Source organism: Cyprinus carpio, chromosome B17, assembly GCF_018340385.1.
Source record: "Cyprinus carpio isolate SPL01 chromosome B17, ASM1834038v1, whole genome shotgun sequence".
NCBI classification, from domain to species: Eukaryota; Metazoa; Chordata; class Actinopteri; order Cypriniformes; family Cyprinidae; genus Cyprinus; species Cyprinus carpio.
Genome location: NC_056613.1, coordinates 20,107,869 through 20,126,020, shown reverse-complemented (window position 1 = coordinate 20,126,020; position 18,152 = coordinate 20,107,869). Strand labels below are relative to the sequence as shown.

Genomic DNA, 18,152 nt, shown 5'->3' with positions numbered 1-18,152 from the left:
GTAACACTGTATTTGAAGCATGTACGTATACAGAATGCATTGTGAAGGTACATCATTGACTTATTATACACGTGCATTATATGTTATGTATTATATTTAATCAGTAGTAATATCTATTCATGGTTACAACTTTAAAGAGTATAATGCATTATAGAAATGGGTGCTGATCAAGTGTTATATTGCATTATACAAAAGTTTAGTAGTTAAAGTGTTTTTTTTTAAACAAAAACTAAGATATCAGAAAAAAACTATTATATATATATATATATATATATATATATATATATATATATATATATATATATATATATATATATATATATATATATGAATACATATATGAATAGTCAGCAGCCATTATGCATTCAAATATGCTGATCTGCATATTATCAATGTTGCATTGATGTTTATGAATTACACGGAAATCTCAAAACAACCACACAAGGGAAGCATTTCTTGTTTGTGTTTTTTTTTTAATATCTAACAGAAACACCCATCAATTATAGTTAGGAATTGATTTAAATAATTTCAAAACCTGGATAAATAATCAAGTCCAGATAATTGGTGAATACAGTGATTTAACAGGACTACAGAATGTGAGGTGAAAGAGATCCATCAGAATAGTGATGTCACTCAGTAGTTTATTTCATGTACATAAGAACCTTAAAGCCAAGTGCAAATTAAAAGCTCTTACATCTTGAACCAGACCATGAGTGGGAGAAAAAATAAAATAAAAGAAATAAAAAAAGAAATCCGGACTTTGACTGACGCTCAAGTAAAGCACTTGTGTTTGATTTAGTATACAGTACAGAGGATTATACTTGAATTAACATTGTTGCATGTGATTATATGTGATTGACATTTTGTTGCTTAATTTAAATCACAGCTGCATTCTTATAGTAAAATAGCATCATCTAATTATACATTATTGTTTATTTACATGTCATATGACATCCACAGTGAGTGAATCTCATGAAACCTGTCAAGCAGATGCCTGGGTTATATTTCACCCCAAAATCAAAAAAAGAAAAAGAAAATTGCTTAAATTAAATGATGCCTATTATTAGAAATATTAACATAATTTGCATCAAGATTATTTTCTCCCAAATGTATTACTGTAACAAATCTCATTGTCACTGTAAGAAAAAAAATTATATTCATTGTATTATTTTTTTGTTATTATGTTTGTTGTCCTTTTGGTTTTCATGCTGATTTAATTTTAAAAAGTATATAGTAATTTTATTGTACTAGTAATGAGAATTTTAAAAGAAAACAAAATGTTAATGAAAAAAAACTATTTTTATGAAAAATATGACTTATTTTTAGGCGGAGCAGGTGACCCGGGCATGTTTTTGTGAGAGTCACCAGAGAAGATAATTTGCAAAACAGCATTTTACTGTACTTTACTTTACACTGAATATACTTTTTTATGTTGAGGGCAGCTTTACATAATAAAGTGGTACATAGATATATTATATTCACATGAATACATTTCTCGCAGGGTGAGAGGACAAGCATTTCACATAGGCGTAAAAAAAAAAAAAAAAAAAGTTTGCGTTTTGTAGAGACACAAGCCCTGCAATAAATCTTTACACCCTGAAAACAAATGCAAAAACACCACAATGAGCAAAAAGAAAAAGCTGCAGTGCTAAAACGAGTGTAGATCTGCAACCCAAGCTAGATAAATAAAGAGAGAACCGAGAAAACACATTCGCTTCTTTAATATCTTCTACGGGTCTGTTTAGTGTGACTACCCATAATGCACAGGCTGCTGGAAAACACAGACAGCAGTGTGTAGAGAAGTGAGGGAGTTTATTACTCCTTGCAGTCGGCAGGTCTTGCACTTCCTCTGGCAGTCTCGGAGCTCAAAGCATCTGCCACTCAAAGGGGAACATGACGTTGAGGACCTCCAGACTGCGGGCGATTTCCTCCAGGACGCAGTGCTGCTGCCACATATGAAGCAACTTGCGGTAGCGCTCTGGACACAAGTGCAGCGGGTTCCCACGCCTAGCAAAGCACAAACAAACACAGCTCAGCATTACTGCTAATACAGAATAAACTGACAAGGCACGTGCTTGATGATGATGATACAGTGTTTACATCAGAATTACATTTTGATCATATTTAATATCTTTGTTTTGGATGTGAATTATGTGAACTTTACCCAAGCTGAGGGTCGGTTTCTCCATAGTCGTCAAGGTAAGGTGCTGGATAGGGACTGCCCCGTGTCTTACTGGCCATCAAGACGATCTCACACTCTCGAACCCTGTTCAGAAAGACATAAAATCGTTATCATCAATAGTTATTTGTATTTCTTTATTTTTACATCATTTACATATTACTTTTGTAGAATAAGATATACACTGTCTGCGTCAGAAACAGCTTACTGAGTAGGTACTTCATTTGAATAAGTAATTACCACTGCTAAAAAAAGTATGTTTTATATAGTATAGTATGTCGTTGTCATTGTCATGTGACCATACTGACTGCACTAGTAGGTGATCCGGCTACTTTTTGCCTACTGTTTTATGAATACTGTGATTACTAATATATACGTGATTTCTGATGCAGTCACAGTATAAATGTTTTCTCTTGTCGTCCTCTCACCTGAGGAACATTCCCACTCCAGCCCCACAGATGGCGGCGTGAGCCGTGCACGCACCCACTTCCTCCCCATTCAGCTGTTCCTGACAGCAGGGGCTCTGCGCACACAGCATGACCCCGCACAGAAGACACAGAGTCGGGTGCTTTCGCTCGTCATCTGATGAGTTTGGGCATCTATGGGCAAAGAGAGAAAGCCACAGGAAACATCCGATTAATCTGCACAAAATATTCAATTCACAAGATGGACATTATAGGCAATCTTTTATTAACAGTACTTACTTAAAGTGACTCGCTTGATTGAGCAACACACTATAGTCCTCTGGAAGATCTATTAGCCTGTTTCTCTTATTAGGATACCTGAACACCAGGTGGGAAATTCTGTTAAATTATTGTTTTTATTAAAAAGGAAGTGTGTATACGATCAAACAGAGGAGAATTTAAGTGGCGTCTAACCTGATGATTTGCATTTCACCTTTGAGGGCTTTGGATATGGCTGTATTCTCACACCACCTGACACACAGGAACACAGCAATGCTTATAATCAAAGTGATTAGATACATAAATATACTCTACAGAATTAGGAATTTAGAAATATACTGTCTTAAAGAAAACAATAAGCCAAGAGAGGCCATACAATTCAGTGATTTGACAATGATAAAAGGGAGCTCTTAATATTATAAGACAATAAATATATTAATATTAATAATTTTTTTTACATATTTAATAAAAACAAATATCTTACTACTAATAATAAATAATCACAATTATTAATAATTGTTTATCGATTAATATAAATAAAATTGTAGCTGTTTTTTTTTTTTAAATCCTTCTACATAAAAAAAAGCTATGGCTTTAGCTTTTGTCATTGATGTGTGAATTATGTATAATTATGAAATTTGAAAAACAAAAATACATGTCCTTGATGAGGATGATCACTATTTAAAAAAACAAAACATAATACAATCCACTTTAAGTTAAATTTTAAAATTTTTTAATATATTATTGTTTACTTTTTTATTATTAATAATATTTATTATAAGTGATAAAAAATAAAGTAAATAACATAATATAAATAAACAACAGTTTTATTTTAAAATTATTATTATAATATAATAGTTATAAATAATATAATATTTATCTTAAATAGTATAATGTAAATAATCAAACATAAATTATTATAATAATCCTTATTATTAGTAACAACTAAACAAGAACAATTAAACAGCAGCAACAATAATATAATGAAAATAATGCTGTTAATAATAAACAACCAAACAGCAACAACAATACTGTTATTGTTTTGTTTATTATTTATTTGTTTCTATATTTTGTTTATTACTAATATTCTAATTATATCAGGTAATCAAGTTCATTAGCACAACTGCAGCTGATATTGTAGATATTTAAGCATGGCGCATTAATATAACAATTATTATTATTATTTTTTTTTTTGTGAGCATCTGATTTGTACCTCTTTATTAAGGTGGTTACAACATCCCTGTGGTCCTGAAAGAGTTGAAACAGGTTGGAGGGCAAAGAGAGGTAACTACACAACAGATGCAGCTGACTTTCAGGTGATTCTGCATAGAAGAAGAATTATGGTTAATAACTCTGCAGCGTTGCTATGTGTACAATGACAAGACAATTAAATACACATACACATTAAATACACATTTACTTGGCATTACACAGCCTGGATGATATAGTCATTATTAGTCATTTGAAGCATAGCATTGTGGCATGTTTAAACACAACATCTGAAGTGTATTGACCTGTAGTACCGGACAGCTCCTCTGGAGGGGGCACTCCTGTAAGGCAATTAAAGAACAGTGCAGCACAGCGCAGGAAGGGAAGCACACCTCTCTTTACACCCTCTACACAGAAACCAGTCACACCAGCTCTTAACCTGAGAAAGAGAGAGACGATGAGAGACCGCAAGAGAAAAACTGGGAGCCTTTTCCTATGTGACTGGCATATAAACTCACCTGTCAGTGTGTTGAGACACAATAGAGAAGAGTTCGGCTGCAGCCTGGGCCTCATCACCCTCGCCCCGCCCTCCTATTACAGCACAATCTACACACAATATTATTCAAAATAAGTGCTGTGCATAAAAATGTTATACTTTAGTGTTTGCATCTGACTCTGGCAGTGTGTGTGTTTACCGTGTGAGGCCAGCAGGACCTGCAGCATGTGTGCCATAGTGAGCAGATGCAGCAGGTAGAGGTGATTGTACGCTGAGCTGACTGCTGAAGGCTGCAGGTCTACAGCCGCTTCCTGATACAACGCTGGGATGGACAGATCCAGCCCCACCTGAGCAGAACATCACACACACAGTCCCACAAATGAGTAGAAGTCTTCAATCACTTTCTTCTGACTTAACTTGATGCTTGAAAATGATTGCTTGAAACTAAGTGCATTTTAAAAAAAGTTTTTTTTTTTTTTTTTTTTTTTTTACGTTTTTTAAATTTACGGGGGAAACCGCAAGAACTGTTTGGTCTTGCACAAGTCACAATGATAATTCTAGGTTGCAATATAAAAAAAAAAATTCACTAAATAGAAAAAAGGGCCATTCCGGAGGTTTCTAGATATCCCTACTTAGAAAAACGTCTATGAGCCTTTTTTGTTTTATCATGTGCCAGGCAAAATCATTAATATGATTTATAAATTATGTCTTTATTTATATGTCTTGCATTCAAGCAATTAATTTATTTAGCAGATGCTTATATTTAGATTGTTTATATGCACACAAAGAGTTGGAATGTGCACACATTATTGTAAAAAAAAGTTTGACTAGCTTAAATTATGATATAAGCATATTTATATAAAATCACATCTGTTATTTTTATAATGCCTATTTTATTTTAAGGTACTAAAGAGTAGATGAAAGAAGTCCACTTCTAATATTGATGGTGTGTTTTCTACATTAGGAACCGGTACCAGGACTAGAGAATTGAGAGAATCGCTGCATGAACAAAACAAACAAACAAACAAACAAACAAACAAACAAACAAACAAACAAACATATCCATCCTCTCCTAAACATGACATACCTGCTAACATATCAGCAAAATGCTTCTGTATGACAGCTTGACTGCTCTTCAGCCTCTGAGCGGCTGAAAACTGCACTAACGCTTTGAGTCCAGACAGCTGAAGAAGAAAATCAATTCAGAAATCAATCCCATATTAAATTGCGCAGTATGATCTGTATCAGTAGAGTCCAACCAGACCTGTCTGTTCTGGAGGGATCCAAAAAGAGGCTTCCCTTCTTCTTGTAACATATTATCTAAAGAGAGAGAGAAATCTAATGAGGTTGCACATGACTAAATTACAAGACTGGCTACATTCAGACCGTTCACATGAATTATGCTACATAGAACAATTTGAGAGTGACACCTGTTAGTAAATATGGGTGACTGTGTGAACATACCCACCATTTTACAGTGCTCTACAGACAACCGTCTGACAAATACCTCAAGTGAGCAAGTCAGAGGAGGAGATCATTACCGGTGGCCTGGATGGTGTAGGCACATGTGTTCCAGGACATGACAGGCACGTATGGGCACAGGTCATTGGGAGCGGTCTGTAGTCCCACCCTGTGCACTGTGTTCGCACAGACCCCCAACATCTCTGTGATACTGCGAGAGAACTTCGGCCTGATCACAAACAGAGTTTACATCATATTTAGAAATAAAATGAAGGATAAAACAAGAAAAATACACACACATATATACTAGTACTGTGCACTAGTATTTTGACCAACAACAACAAAAAAATATTTTAAGCCAGTTATTTCTAGTTTTGGCTGTAGTGTGTCAGTAGGAAATATCAGTTTACATTTATAAACATTTCTTTTGACATTAATTGTAATAATCCAGTGAGATTTTTGTTTGCACAAGGAGTCTGACAGCAGCCAGTGCTCCACACACACAGACATCTGATCTCATCATCATCATCATAATCCAGTCTGTCTGGAATAACATGAAGAAACAGAACAAACTGAGACAGACTCAATCCAGAAGAACCGTGGCAATGTCTCCAAGATGCTTCAAGAAACCTTCCTGCACAGCTACCTGAAAAACTATGCACAAGTGCACCGAGGGCAAACGCGGTTTGGTCACACCAAATATAGTTTTGATTTAGTTAATAGAAGTTGATTGATAATTAATTTTAAAGTATCCTCACATTACTGCAGTTTTACACAAGTGGCAAAAACTTTTTTGACTAGAGCCTGACCGATATATTGTTATGCAGATTTTATCGGCCAGTATGATATTGGTATCGGCGAATATGCCGCCGATGTGCTTTTTTTTTTTTTAACAGAACATTAAGAGCAGATAAAATACTTAATGGTGTAATTATGTAGTTTACTGGTGACGCTTTAAAGCTTAAGTGTATGGAATGCCATTGAAACTTTGAATGGCCATATCTCCGTAACGGCGTGGCAGATCCACACCAAATTCGGGGGATCCATTCGAATCGAGTGTACATCTTGAGGCACCCTTTTGAATGAAACCACCCCCGTGTTGATAGTCCTCGGTGTCTGGGAGTTAGGTGATGTTGTATTTATGTGTTTTATTTGTGAGGTATTGTTGTGATTATGTGATCCCCGATTTTGGTGGAGATCTGACGCCACGTTCGTGAGATAGTGACTGGCTGGTGTAAGGAGGTCTCTTGTTCAGGCAGCAACATTCAAGCGTCGTCTTATTCGACCGTAAATGCCCTGCGAAGTGGACTTCCCATGATATTCGGCCATGATTCCAGTTCCAAGGAAACGTACACGTTACATTTAAAGGGCATTAAAGTGCGTGAGACATGAATTTATATTGTATTTATTTACAGAGGTATATTATATTACTTCACACTTCTCTAGGAAGTTTTGTCTGTGTGTGAAGACAGTAGCACAGATCTGTGAATGAATGTTCCGAAGTGAAATAAACTGCAACAGAATAAAGTTGAATGGAACTGAATTGAAATAAAGTTGAATAAACTTCAACTTAACTGTTCAGTGCACTGATGTCAGACTCATTTTGGATAATAAAATGTATTGTTAAATTGTTAAACGCCCTGCCTCCATTACATTTCTTTGTCACATCATTATAAGTGTTTCATCACCACATTTGAGTGATCATTGCAAAATATGCTTTTATGTATATATATTCTGTTTATGTATATATTGTATTCTATATTTAGTACCAGTCAAAAGTTTGGACACACGAATGGAAAAAGTGTCCAAACTTTTGATTGGTACTGTGCCATAATATACACAAAGAATATCGGCCGATATATCAATATCGGTATTGGTTCTTATTCTGACACATACAAGTGTCTGTATTGAACCGTTCAAGGTCTATAAAAGTGTAAAAATTACTACGTTCAATACCTCCACTTTATGAGCATCATTTTCACGTGCGCGCACCTCTCTGACAGCACTCAGAAACGGTCTCTTAGGCAGCATGCACATACAGTATAGTGAAATGAGTTCTCTTTTGCTGCTGACTGCATTTCAGTGGCTTAAAATCACTTGTTTTTAAACTGCACTGTTTAAAAGCAAGTGCAAACGATGCATTTTCATGACAATGTAGCACAGCAACATCACATGAGTGTGTAACTGTGATACAGATGATAGTCCAAAACCTCTACCAGCTGACAAATTTCTATTCGGTCAATAGTGTCTACTGATATATCACCCACTCCTAGACCAGAAGCATATATTTTAAATTTAAATTTTATATTGACTTGTCGTTTTAGAGACTCACGACTCTTGAACTCCAAAACTGAGAATGGATCTGAATTCAGCTTGACTCTCATCAAAAAGTGCCGTAGCTTCATCCGCCGCTTTCTCACTGTTATTGTCTGTAATCACACACACACACAAATCAATCTGAATTAAAGAGACAGTATCTTGACACTGAAATTCAGGAAGCATAAATCAGTTTTGACTCTCACCTGTTTCCCATGTACCTCTCAGCCCTCTGATTCGACAGGACATAATCTGAATCCAGCGCTCCAGAGTGAGATGCTGACCAACTATCTCAGCACTCTCACTGACAGAGAGACAAAAAAAGATATATATAGATTTGACTTATCCCGGTGTAAGCACCTGAAATTGAGCATAAGAAGGTTAGTAATGGTGCCGTACTAGTTAAGCTTGCTGGGCTCCACAGGGATCAGTGGGATGACCGTGTTACAGAGGGACTTGCAGAGTGGACACATGTACTCGCCGTTCTCCAGGTCTATGATCAGATCTGCATGCAGCCGGTTCCGAGTGGTGTTCTGCACAGCTTCAAAGTATCTACAAACAGCAAAAGACATGAAGATGTAAAGGCTGAGTGGATTGGTTTGGTTTAAGCATCCCAATTATAACTATTTAAGCATTAACTGACTTTTGCCAGCAGGTGGCGTGCATCACATGCCCACAGCTGCCGGTGTGTGTTCCCACAGCCAGATCAGGGGGCATGAACAGGGGATAGGTGCCTACTGTTTTACAAAAAAGAAGAGACAATGGTCTGATTCAGCATAACATTAGCAGAATTCCTATCGGTAATGCTTAAATCTTAAATGAATAATAAATCATCAGAACATGTGCAAGGAATTCATACATTCTTAGTGTCAATGCTTATCACAATAAAGGTACTTGAGAGGTAAAGTATGAGGCATCAGTCACCTTTAGGGGAGAGTGTCTTTCCACGGTTCTGGGTGAGAACAGTAGATCTTTGCACACAGGCTGTGAGGACCATGGCTGGTGCCTGAGCCTGAACCTCCTGCTCCTCCTGACACAGGATGCAGATTTGAGCCTCCCAGTCTGTGGAACAAACGCCCTGTTGAGGCCCCACAGCCACCCTGCTCTCATCCACATCCATCCTGAAGCTGCACGCACACATGGTGGACTTCACTTAGAAAGAGACATCTGAAGGGTGTTCGCAGAAATTATATTACTGTAAATGACTATGATAGTCAGCTTTTGAAGGACCAAAAGAGCAGAAGAATGAAATAGTGGGAAAACTGAGAAAAATAGACAAAGTGACAAAAGAACAAGGACAACGGAATAGTGGTAATAATAAAAAGAAAAAATTAAAAGGCATAAAAATTAAACCGTAAAAAAAAAAGAAAAAAAAAAAAATTAAAATGCAAAAGAAAGAAAAATGAAAGGAACTAAAGAGCAAAAGAGAGATTAGAATACCGACTGGTCCAAAAACTGGAAAAATTACAAATAAAAGATAAATAAAAGGGAAATAAGGAAAAATGAGAACTAGAAAAGAGAATGGAAGGAAAGAAAACTAAAAAAATAAAGTGAAAGTATAAAATGCAATGAACTGAAAGCAAGTGTGAAAGAAAGTGAAAAGGCACAAAAAAGTGAAAGTGAAAGAATAAAAAAAAAAGAATGATTTAAAAACTAAAGGAAGGAGCAAAAAAGAAAGACAAAGGTGAGGGAAAGTGTTAAAAACAACAAATGGAAGTGAAAAAGTGCAATAAAAAGGCCAAAAGAAAGAAAAACAGTAAAACAAGAAAAAAAAAAACAAGAAAAAAAAAGTGAAGGTGAAAGGAAGTAGTAGAGAAAGTGAAATAAACTGAAACACTAAGAAAGAAAGAAAGAAAGAAAGAAAAAGAAAAGAAAGAAAGAAAGAAAAAGGACCTCATCAATGAAAAGGCTAAAAGTAAAATAAAGCAAAAAAAGGCTGAAGGATAAATAAGAACTAAATTATATTACAATAGAACAAATAACAGTAAAAGTGCAATAACGAATAAAAGCAAAAATAAGTGAAAGTGCAAAAGAATGGAAAGCAGTGAAAAGTGAAAGTATAAGAATGAAAGAAACCAAAAGCAAGAGAGAAAGACTGAAAGAACAAAAAAATTTATAAATAAATAGAAAGTCACAAAAAGAAAGAGAAAGACAGAAGAAAGTGGTGACCTGTCCACAGACGCGGCGGTGTCGCTCTGACTCGAGCTCTCAGGCACGTTGTCATAAAGCATCTTGTTGGACTCTATGAAGTTCTTCTGCATGGCCGACATCTGAGCCATGATCTTCTGCCTGTGGGCTTTAGCAGCTTCAGCTTTCCTCTTGCGCTCGGCTTTCTCTTTATCCTGAACACTCTGAACAGAGACGACACACTTTAAACACCTCAAAGACACGGAAGCATTGTGACTGAGACCCTCTGTGTTTGAATCCGTGTCATTACCTCCTCCAACTTGCTGTGATCCACAGAAAATGAAGCAACCGGACCGGATTTCTCTCGAAGACACTTCACCACCTCAAACATCTTGCAGAAGAGACATATAGATCTTAAATATCAAATCAATGAATTAACAATCCGATACACATCAAAGCACCTTCATACCTGTAAGTTCCACATGATCATGTCATTCTGAGCTTTCAGAGAAGGTAAAGACTTCATTTTGGTCAGGAAGTGGAACAAAGATTTGCCGTGTCTTGAACCAGTTTCTGAAAATGCAAACACATCGGTGTCTATCAGCAAATACATAAACAGCAAAGCACTAATATTAGGGCTGTGTGATTGAGATGGTTATTTCAAGTTAACTCAGGTCAATTAAATATTGACAGATACAACTTTTGATTTTAATAATGTATTAATAAATACTGAACTTTACATTAAATAAGACTGATTAATGCTAAGTATTTTTTCATTGTTAGAAAGATGTAGTTAAGGTAACACTTTATTTGAAGGTGTCCTTGTTACACGATACATGTACTTAATATTATAATTACAATAAATTATGCATAGTTACATGCAAGTAACCCTTAGCTAAACCCTAATCCTAACCCTAAAAATATAGTAAGTACATGTAGTTAATTAATATTACTCAATACTTACATGTATAATTATACTCTAACAAGCTCACCTTAACATAAAGTGTAACCGTAGTTAACAAATAATGTACAAATGACAAATGGAACCTTATTGTAAAGTGTTACGATATACAATTATTATTTCAGTCCAATACTTGTATAAACACTCAGAAAAAGTGAACAATATACTGGTAATAAAAACAATAAAAAATAAAAAAAAGGAAGTGAATTACTGAAAGAGCAAATCAATGAAATTAAAAAAGAAAAAAAAGCCTAAGAAACCAAAAGACACGTATTATAATTCATATATAGCTTTTATCTGTCATGTCAATGATTGCTGAATATGAATTGAATTGAAATTATTAACATGGAGTTTCTGGAGCCTCCCAACACTGCATATTTTGAAGGCCTCCTATTGTAAACCATAAACTTAACATACTGTATTGTAATTTGATGGATAGTATTTCTATTTGTTGCAAACAAATTCATCCATGATTTTTTCTGAATTCTGCTCTGAATCCATGAAGTCTGAACTTTGACACTGTGATTAAGTAGATCAATGAAACAGGCAGCAGGACGGGGTCTGCACCATTTCAGAAAAAACAAAAACAAAGGGTGAGATCTTACTTTGTGCTTTCAGACTAAAGTCAAAGGTCACTTCCTCAGTACTGCTGCCTTCCAACTGCGTTTTTTCCTCCAGTAGAGCCTGGCCTACAAGGTGAAGGGCCTAAAGCCATACAAGCGAGAACAAAATCACATTTGTCAAATCTCACATCAAACAAACTCACCATGAAAACAGCAACAGCCAATCAGAGTCCATGCAATTGAATTATGTTCTTAAAAATGCAAATGCAATAATTATTTAAGTTTAAAAAATAACTACATTTATGTTACTGTAACAGGGCAAAAACGGTGAGAAATGGTATAGGCAGGACAGTAAGAGCCATACCCTCTGAATCATGGGTTCAGTCCATCGGTTGGAACGGTCCTCCGCTGCTTTCTGGAAGATTCTCTTCAGAATATGGATGAAGATGTCACAGCAGAGCAGGTACACTATGTTTGAGAAGGCTGGACAGAAGGGAGGAGGCACTGGGGGACGGAGGGCTAAAATAGAGTGACAACACATATCACACCCTCTGCATTATCATCATCTAACAGTGACGTTTTTGGTCAAAAATTTGTATTTAAAATTCATAAAATGGGCAGTTCTAGCCCTAGGCTTTAAATTTATTAATACAACATTACAGTGAAAAGAAATCCACAATTGTAAAAGCTATAAAGCAAAGGACCTCTTCATATTTATTTGCACATAATTGATTGATATAAATGAAATTCATATAATTCCATAAATATTAGTTTTTTTTTTTTAATCATCTGAAATGTGCAGCGACTCATATTCCAAAGAGACATATATAATGCATTTAACATCAGTACAGATCAGCATACCTTTATCACTGCCCTCTTGGGTTCTCCTCTTCTTCTGAGCCTCTTCTGCCTAATATGAACAAATAAACATTTCCTTATTTTTAAAGACTAATCTGTATTTTAACCCTCTGGAGTCTAAGGGTATTTTTGGGGCCTGGAGAAGTTTTGTCATGCCCTGACATTTGTGCTTTTTTCAGTTTCTTATAAATATCTAAATGGCTAAAGTCTAATCTCACTGTAATCAGCACAAACTAGGCTATAATAATATGTGAGCAGCATGTATGTACATGATTGTGTTTTTTGAGAAAAAAAAATGTTATGCGTGGTTAGTGAAAAACTAAAAAATGTTAAATCACTTGAATAAGGCAATAAAACACATACAGAAAATTGGTTCCCAGGAATTTTGAGAACTGGAGCTTGTAGCCTAGAATTTTTTTTTTCTAAATGATGTGAAAATCATCTTGTTTACTCACTTACAGAAAACAATATATTGATTTAAATTTTCTAAAACACTTTTTGTTGGTAAAAGTCATATGCGAGTAGGCGTCAACTATCATGAATTCACACCTGAGAAGACAAAGGCCTGCATAATGAGCTGCATAATGAGCCATTCAGTCAGCTGTGTCACTGAGAGGGGTGAGTTACAAGAAAGAATGTGAGGACAAAATAAATGTATATAATTTTATGTTTGTAGTTTTATTTAGAATATATTTAATTATACCACAACATAATTTAATATTCACTTGTGAGTGCAGTCAAACAGTTTATTAGGAACAATCAAAGCTGAGTTTCAAACTGAATATTTTGCATCATTACTCCAGCCACACAATCCTTCAGAAATCCTTTTAACAATCTTATTTTCTACAAAAAAAAAACATTTATTGTTATTATTATCATCATCATCATCATTATTATTATTATTATTATTATTATTAATGTTGAAAAGAGCTGAGAATATTTTTTTCAGGTTTTTTAGGGGGGATAAATTGAAAGAACAGCAATGATTGTTACATTTGTTACAGTTACATTTATTGTTACATTTATATTATTTACATCAAGCTTTTGAATGGTATAGTAGTGTATATTGTTATTGAAACTTCATAATATTTCACTTGATTATACATTTAGTCAGGAATTATAGTTTGGAAAAAGTCTTTGGAAAAAGTCCAACTAGTAAAATGTTTACACGTTATGTGAAAACTAGTACAAGTATATAAATAAATAAGAGACTTACTCATGTTTCTGATCTCTGCTGAATAAAGTGCTTCATTCTTTTTTTCTGAGGAAATCCAAATCTCAAATCCTCAACCACATCACATGATCTTTTGTGGTTAATTTTGTTTTTTTTTTTTTATCGCGAAGCAAACAGTAAAATAAAAAAAAACTTGAAGAACAGTCTCGCTGCGTTGTCTTCTGTTGTGTGGGCGTATTCAAAAGCCGCGCGCTTCAGTGAAACATTTGAATCTCAAAAGCACGCTCGTCGCGGGGGCGTGGTCGCATTAGAAGATAATGAAGGGAGAGGTGAAAAACGGACATCGCGTTGTTTTCATATGGATTACTTTATCACAGAATATTTGTTTTCAGCAGCACTTGTTTAGTTTAAAAGTAGACATGTCAGGCTTTCTATAGATATCTCTCTCATGTCTCTTCGTTGAGTATTCACTGAGTTACAGTTCATTTTAATGACGCATTTGTAACTGAAGATCAGCGCAGACAAAGGCTGCAGACAGCACTCCTTGTTTGTTATCTTTATTTTATAAGTGCACAAAGTTTTGTTGTTATTATGTCTGTATACAAAAAAAAAGTAGACCCTTTACAGATTCGATTGATGTATTTCCTCTTATCTGTACGATCAAACTGAAAGTGTAATTTAAGTTCTTTTCGGGGTTATCAGGAGAAAATACCCCAAAACGCGTATACGCGTTAATCGACTCCAGAGGGTTAATGTGAACAAGTTAATGTTTGCTTCTTTTTAATTACTATTCTGTGTTCTTGGTGTGGTTGTGGTAGTGGGTGTTTAACTATTCTTGACATTCTTTCTTCAGTTCATACAAGCCATGGCCTGACACTCCTGGTTTCCTAAGCCACATTTAATAAAGATTTTGGAGTACATTTCACATTGCATAGAGATGTAAGTGTAACAACTAATAACTTGTATAACCAACTAAACAACTAACTTTAGTGAAATGTACTTACTTGAAAATGGCAACCTTAGAGATGACAGTCTCAAGCCCTGTTTCATGGCTTTCCTGTGATGCAATAAAAAAAAGGTTCATAAAGTAACTATAAAAGAATGTTTATAATTCAGTTAAACATATACATACATACATACATACATCCATATATATGTTTATAGTTAAATTACACAATTACACACAGTCAATGTACGTAAATCTCGTGCAGCCACATTTTTACAGCCAAATAAAAAAAACACGAAAAAAAAATAAAAAAAAAAAAAAAAAAAAAAAAACAAACAAAAAAAAAACAAAACAAAAAGAAAACACAAGATAAAACAAAACAAACAAAAAAACGGAAACAAAAAAACATAAACCAAAACAACAGATGAAACAAAAGACAAAACAAAACACGAAACATGAAACACAAAATAAAACAAAACAAAAACCACAAAACAAAACAAAAAATAAAACAAAACACAAAATAAAACAAAAAAAATAACACAAAATTAAAAAAATGGCGAAACGAAACAAAGTTAAAAAAAAAAACAAAAAACATAAAATAATATAAAAAATTTTAACCAGGCTGCTATGAGCCATGGGTTCAATACAAAGCAGATGGATGACCTCCCTCATAGTCACGTCCTCCTTAGTCACATGACTGATTCCAGGCACATACCGTTCACCTGCATATTTCACATGCAAAAGATATTTCAGAGGCAAAACAAAGGCAGTGTCCCCAGTCAACCCATTTACATAACACAACTGATAACAAATCAACTAAGGGCAGCAAATGACAAAATTTAAAAATAAAAACGCCAGAACTTACCTGCAATGATGATTATCAGGTAAAGCATCTCCTCTGTTAACCTGTTCCACTGTTTCAGTACTTCCTGTGTGATGAAAAAAGGCACAGAAACTAATAAAAATCCATAATTAATGACAAAAAGTATAATCAAATGATTTATTATTTAAATATGTTTAAATGTAATGTAATGATCAGTTTTGGAGAAGCTGCTACAGAACTATACATATTCCACTTGATTTCACCTCACCTTCTCTTACTCACCTGATCTTTGCTGGAGGAGTTGTCATTAAAAATATCAAAGAGTTCAAATCTCAAAAGAACAAGCATGAGGAAATGATTGGGGTCCATTTTGGAAGCAGCAATCTGTGGTTGGTCAGAAAATGTAATTAATTGAATTATTATATTCTTTATTTAATAATTATATCATTTATTTGATATTATTATTTTTACATTTCATAACACATTTATGATTTTAAGGACATACCTGCAGCATGATAACATCTTTATCAAACATTTCATCCCTGCACTTAACATCCTGATAGTAATACACCTAAGACAACAGCAAAAGTTAGAATATGTTCATGATGCAACACAACATCGACATTCATGCATTTCAATTCTGTTACATATTTGCTTTTTTTTTTTCACCCCTCCAATATACAATACATACATTCATTCAAAATAAATACAATTTAGATAACGTCAATAACCATTAAAGGCCATGCCATGCCACATATAAGATGTTAAAATGAATATCAGTTGATGATCGAACAGCTTATTTGGAGACTTTTTTCATGTTCAGATTTTGAACATTCAGATTTTTCAAAGAATGACGAATTATTGCATTTACAAATATTCTCTACTTTCATGTTTTTTGTGATTTTCTTTCCCCCTTTTTTTTTTGTTTTTACAAATTGGTGACCCTCTCACCTGGCTGACGAGCGACAGGCCGTTTCTGCGCCACATGTCAGCACACACCTGAGCTGCTAGCACAACACAGCGCAGAGGCTGCTCCGCCAGCTCAGTGAAGTTCAGCTGCACCTGAAACACACACAAACACACACCTGTAAACCACAGTGCTAGACATTCACATGTTACAGATTCATTTTATTAATTAATGATATACTCACAGGATCCACAAAGTCAGGGAGGTATTGGATTGCTCCAGTCTGGCACAGCAGCACATATAAACCTGAGAACAGATACAGACACGGAGTATTGCAGTGACCACTAAAAAAATAAAAATAAATAATAATAATAATAATAATAATAATAAAACAGCCACACTCATTGGTACACTTTCATGAGTTCCAATAGTTAACAGATCTTTATCTGTTTTGAAAGAAATTAATACTTCTATTCAAGGCTGCAATAAAAGGATCAAAAGCAATATTAAACGGTTTTATAAAAGATTTTACAAAAATAGGCTACAAAATATTTCTATTTTAAATAAATGAAGTTCTTTTGAATTTTTATTCATCAAATAATTATCTAAAAAAAAAAAGTACAGCTGTCACAAAAATGTTAAGCAGTATAACTGCTTTCAAAAAAAAATTAAAAAAAATAAATTAAAAAAAATCAGTTTTTGAGCAACAGTTTTATGATTATTTTTTATTTATTTAAAATAACCATTTTTATTTTAATATATTTAACAATGATAATAATAATAAAAAAAACACTTTAGTGTAAGGACCAATTCTTGCTATTAACTAGTTGCTTATTAGCATTTCTATTATTAACATTTTGGCTTTAATATTCTGCATAACCATATTCTACATCCCTAATCCAACCCAAGTCATTTTAAAACGCCACCAGTTAGAAACCCTCAAAAGTCTGTCTTCTGATACAGGGATTCAACAATTCTGCTAACCGGCCAGGAGTCTGGAGATTGGCAGATGGATGGAGACGGGCTCCTCTGAGATTTTATACGGCCGTGCGTGGAGGATCTGCTTGCACATGTAGCTGTCTGTCTGCTCGCTGCGGAAGGGCTGGTTAGTGCAGGACATTAGAGCTCTGTGACACTCCTGAAAGGCCAACAACAGAACCCTCTCCTGTGGGTAAATAACACAACACACACACATACACAGTGTCACAGTTCCAGGTCATTCATTAACCAGTGGATAAACAAGATTTGTAAGCTAATCAGTAAAGCAGCAGAAATGGCTTTAAAAGTAGACTGTGGTCAATTGAAGTGCTTTGTCTCAGCATTAGGTTAACATTCTGTAACGTGTAAATAGATTTTTACTTGATTTTGGAAACATCACATATTTTCTGATTATAAAACATAATGTCTGGTAATAAAGCACATGTTGTTTTAGCATAGGTTTTGCATAAC

The 18,152-nt window shown here is 34.6% G+C and overlaps 1 protein-coding gene across 1 annotated transcript in view; it reads right to left on the bottom strand.

Moving 5' to 3' along the window:
* Window positions 1-595: 595 nt before the first annotated feature.
* The window catches only part of ubr1 (ubiquitin protein ligase E3 component n-recognin 1), a 31,377-nt gene continuing 13,820 nt past the window's right edge, over window positions 596-18,152 (bottom strand). Inside the window, 33 exon segments of the mRNA XM_042742704.1 lie at window positions 596-2,007; window positions 2,165-2,266; window positions 2,608-2,778; window positions 2,884-2,961; window positions 3,058-3,114; window positions 4,076-4,184; window positions 4,377-4,510; window positions 4,590-4,677; window positions 4,767-4,915; window positions 5,480-5,546; window positions 5,655-5,751; window positions 5,832-5,887; window positions 6,109-6,257; window positions 8,361-8,457; window positions 8,551-8,648; window positions 8,744-8,896; window positions 8,988-9,081; window positions 9,269-9,471; window positions 10,514-10,695; window positions 10,782-10,862; window positions 10,941-11,044; window positions 12,038-12,137; window positions 12,360-12,514; window positions 12,857-12,905; window positions 14,788-14,914; window positions 15,032-15,099; window positions 15,586-15,695; window positions 15,839-15,902; window positions 16,079-16,180; window positions 16,302-16,367; window positions 16,748-16,858; window positions 16,948-17,009; window positions 17,688-17,868. Coding sequence (XP_042598638.1) covers window positions 1,866-2,007; window positions 2,165-2,266; window positions 2,608-2,778; window positions 2,884-2,961; window positions 3,058-3,114; window positions 4,076-4,184; window positions 4,377-4,510; window positions 4,590-4,677; window positions 4,767-4,915; window positions 5,480-5,546; window positions 5,655-5,751; window positions 5,832-5,887; window positions 6,109-6,257; window positions 8,361-8,457; window positions 8,551-8,648; window positions 8,744-8,896; window positions 8,988-9,081; window positions 9,269-9,471; window positions 10,514-10,695; window positions 10,782-10,862; window positions 10,941-11,044; window positions 12,038-12,137; window positions 12,360-12,514; window positions 12,857-12,905; window positions 14,788-14,914; window positions 15,032-15,099; window positions 15,586-15,695; window positions 15,839-15,902; window positions 16,079-16,180; window positions 16,302-16,367; window positions 16,748-16,858; window positions 16,948-17,009; window positions 17,688-17,868 — 3,606 coding nt within the window. The 3' untranslated portion in view covers window positions 596-1,865.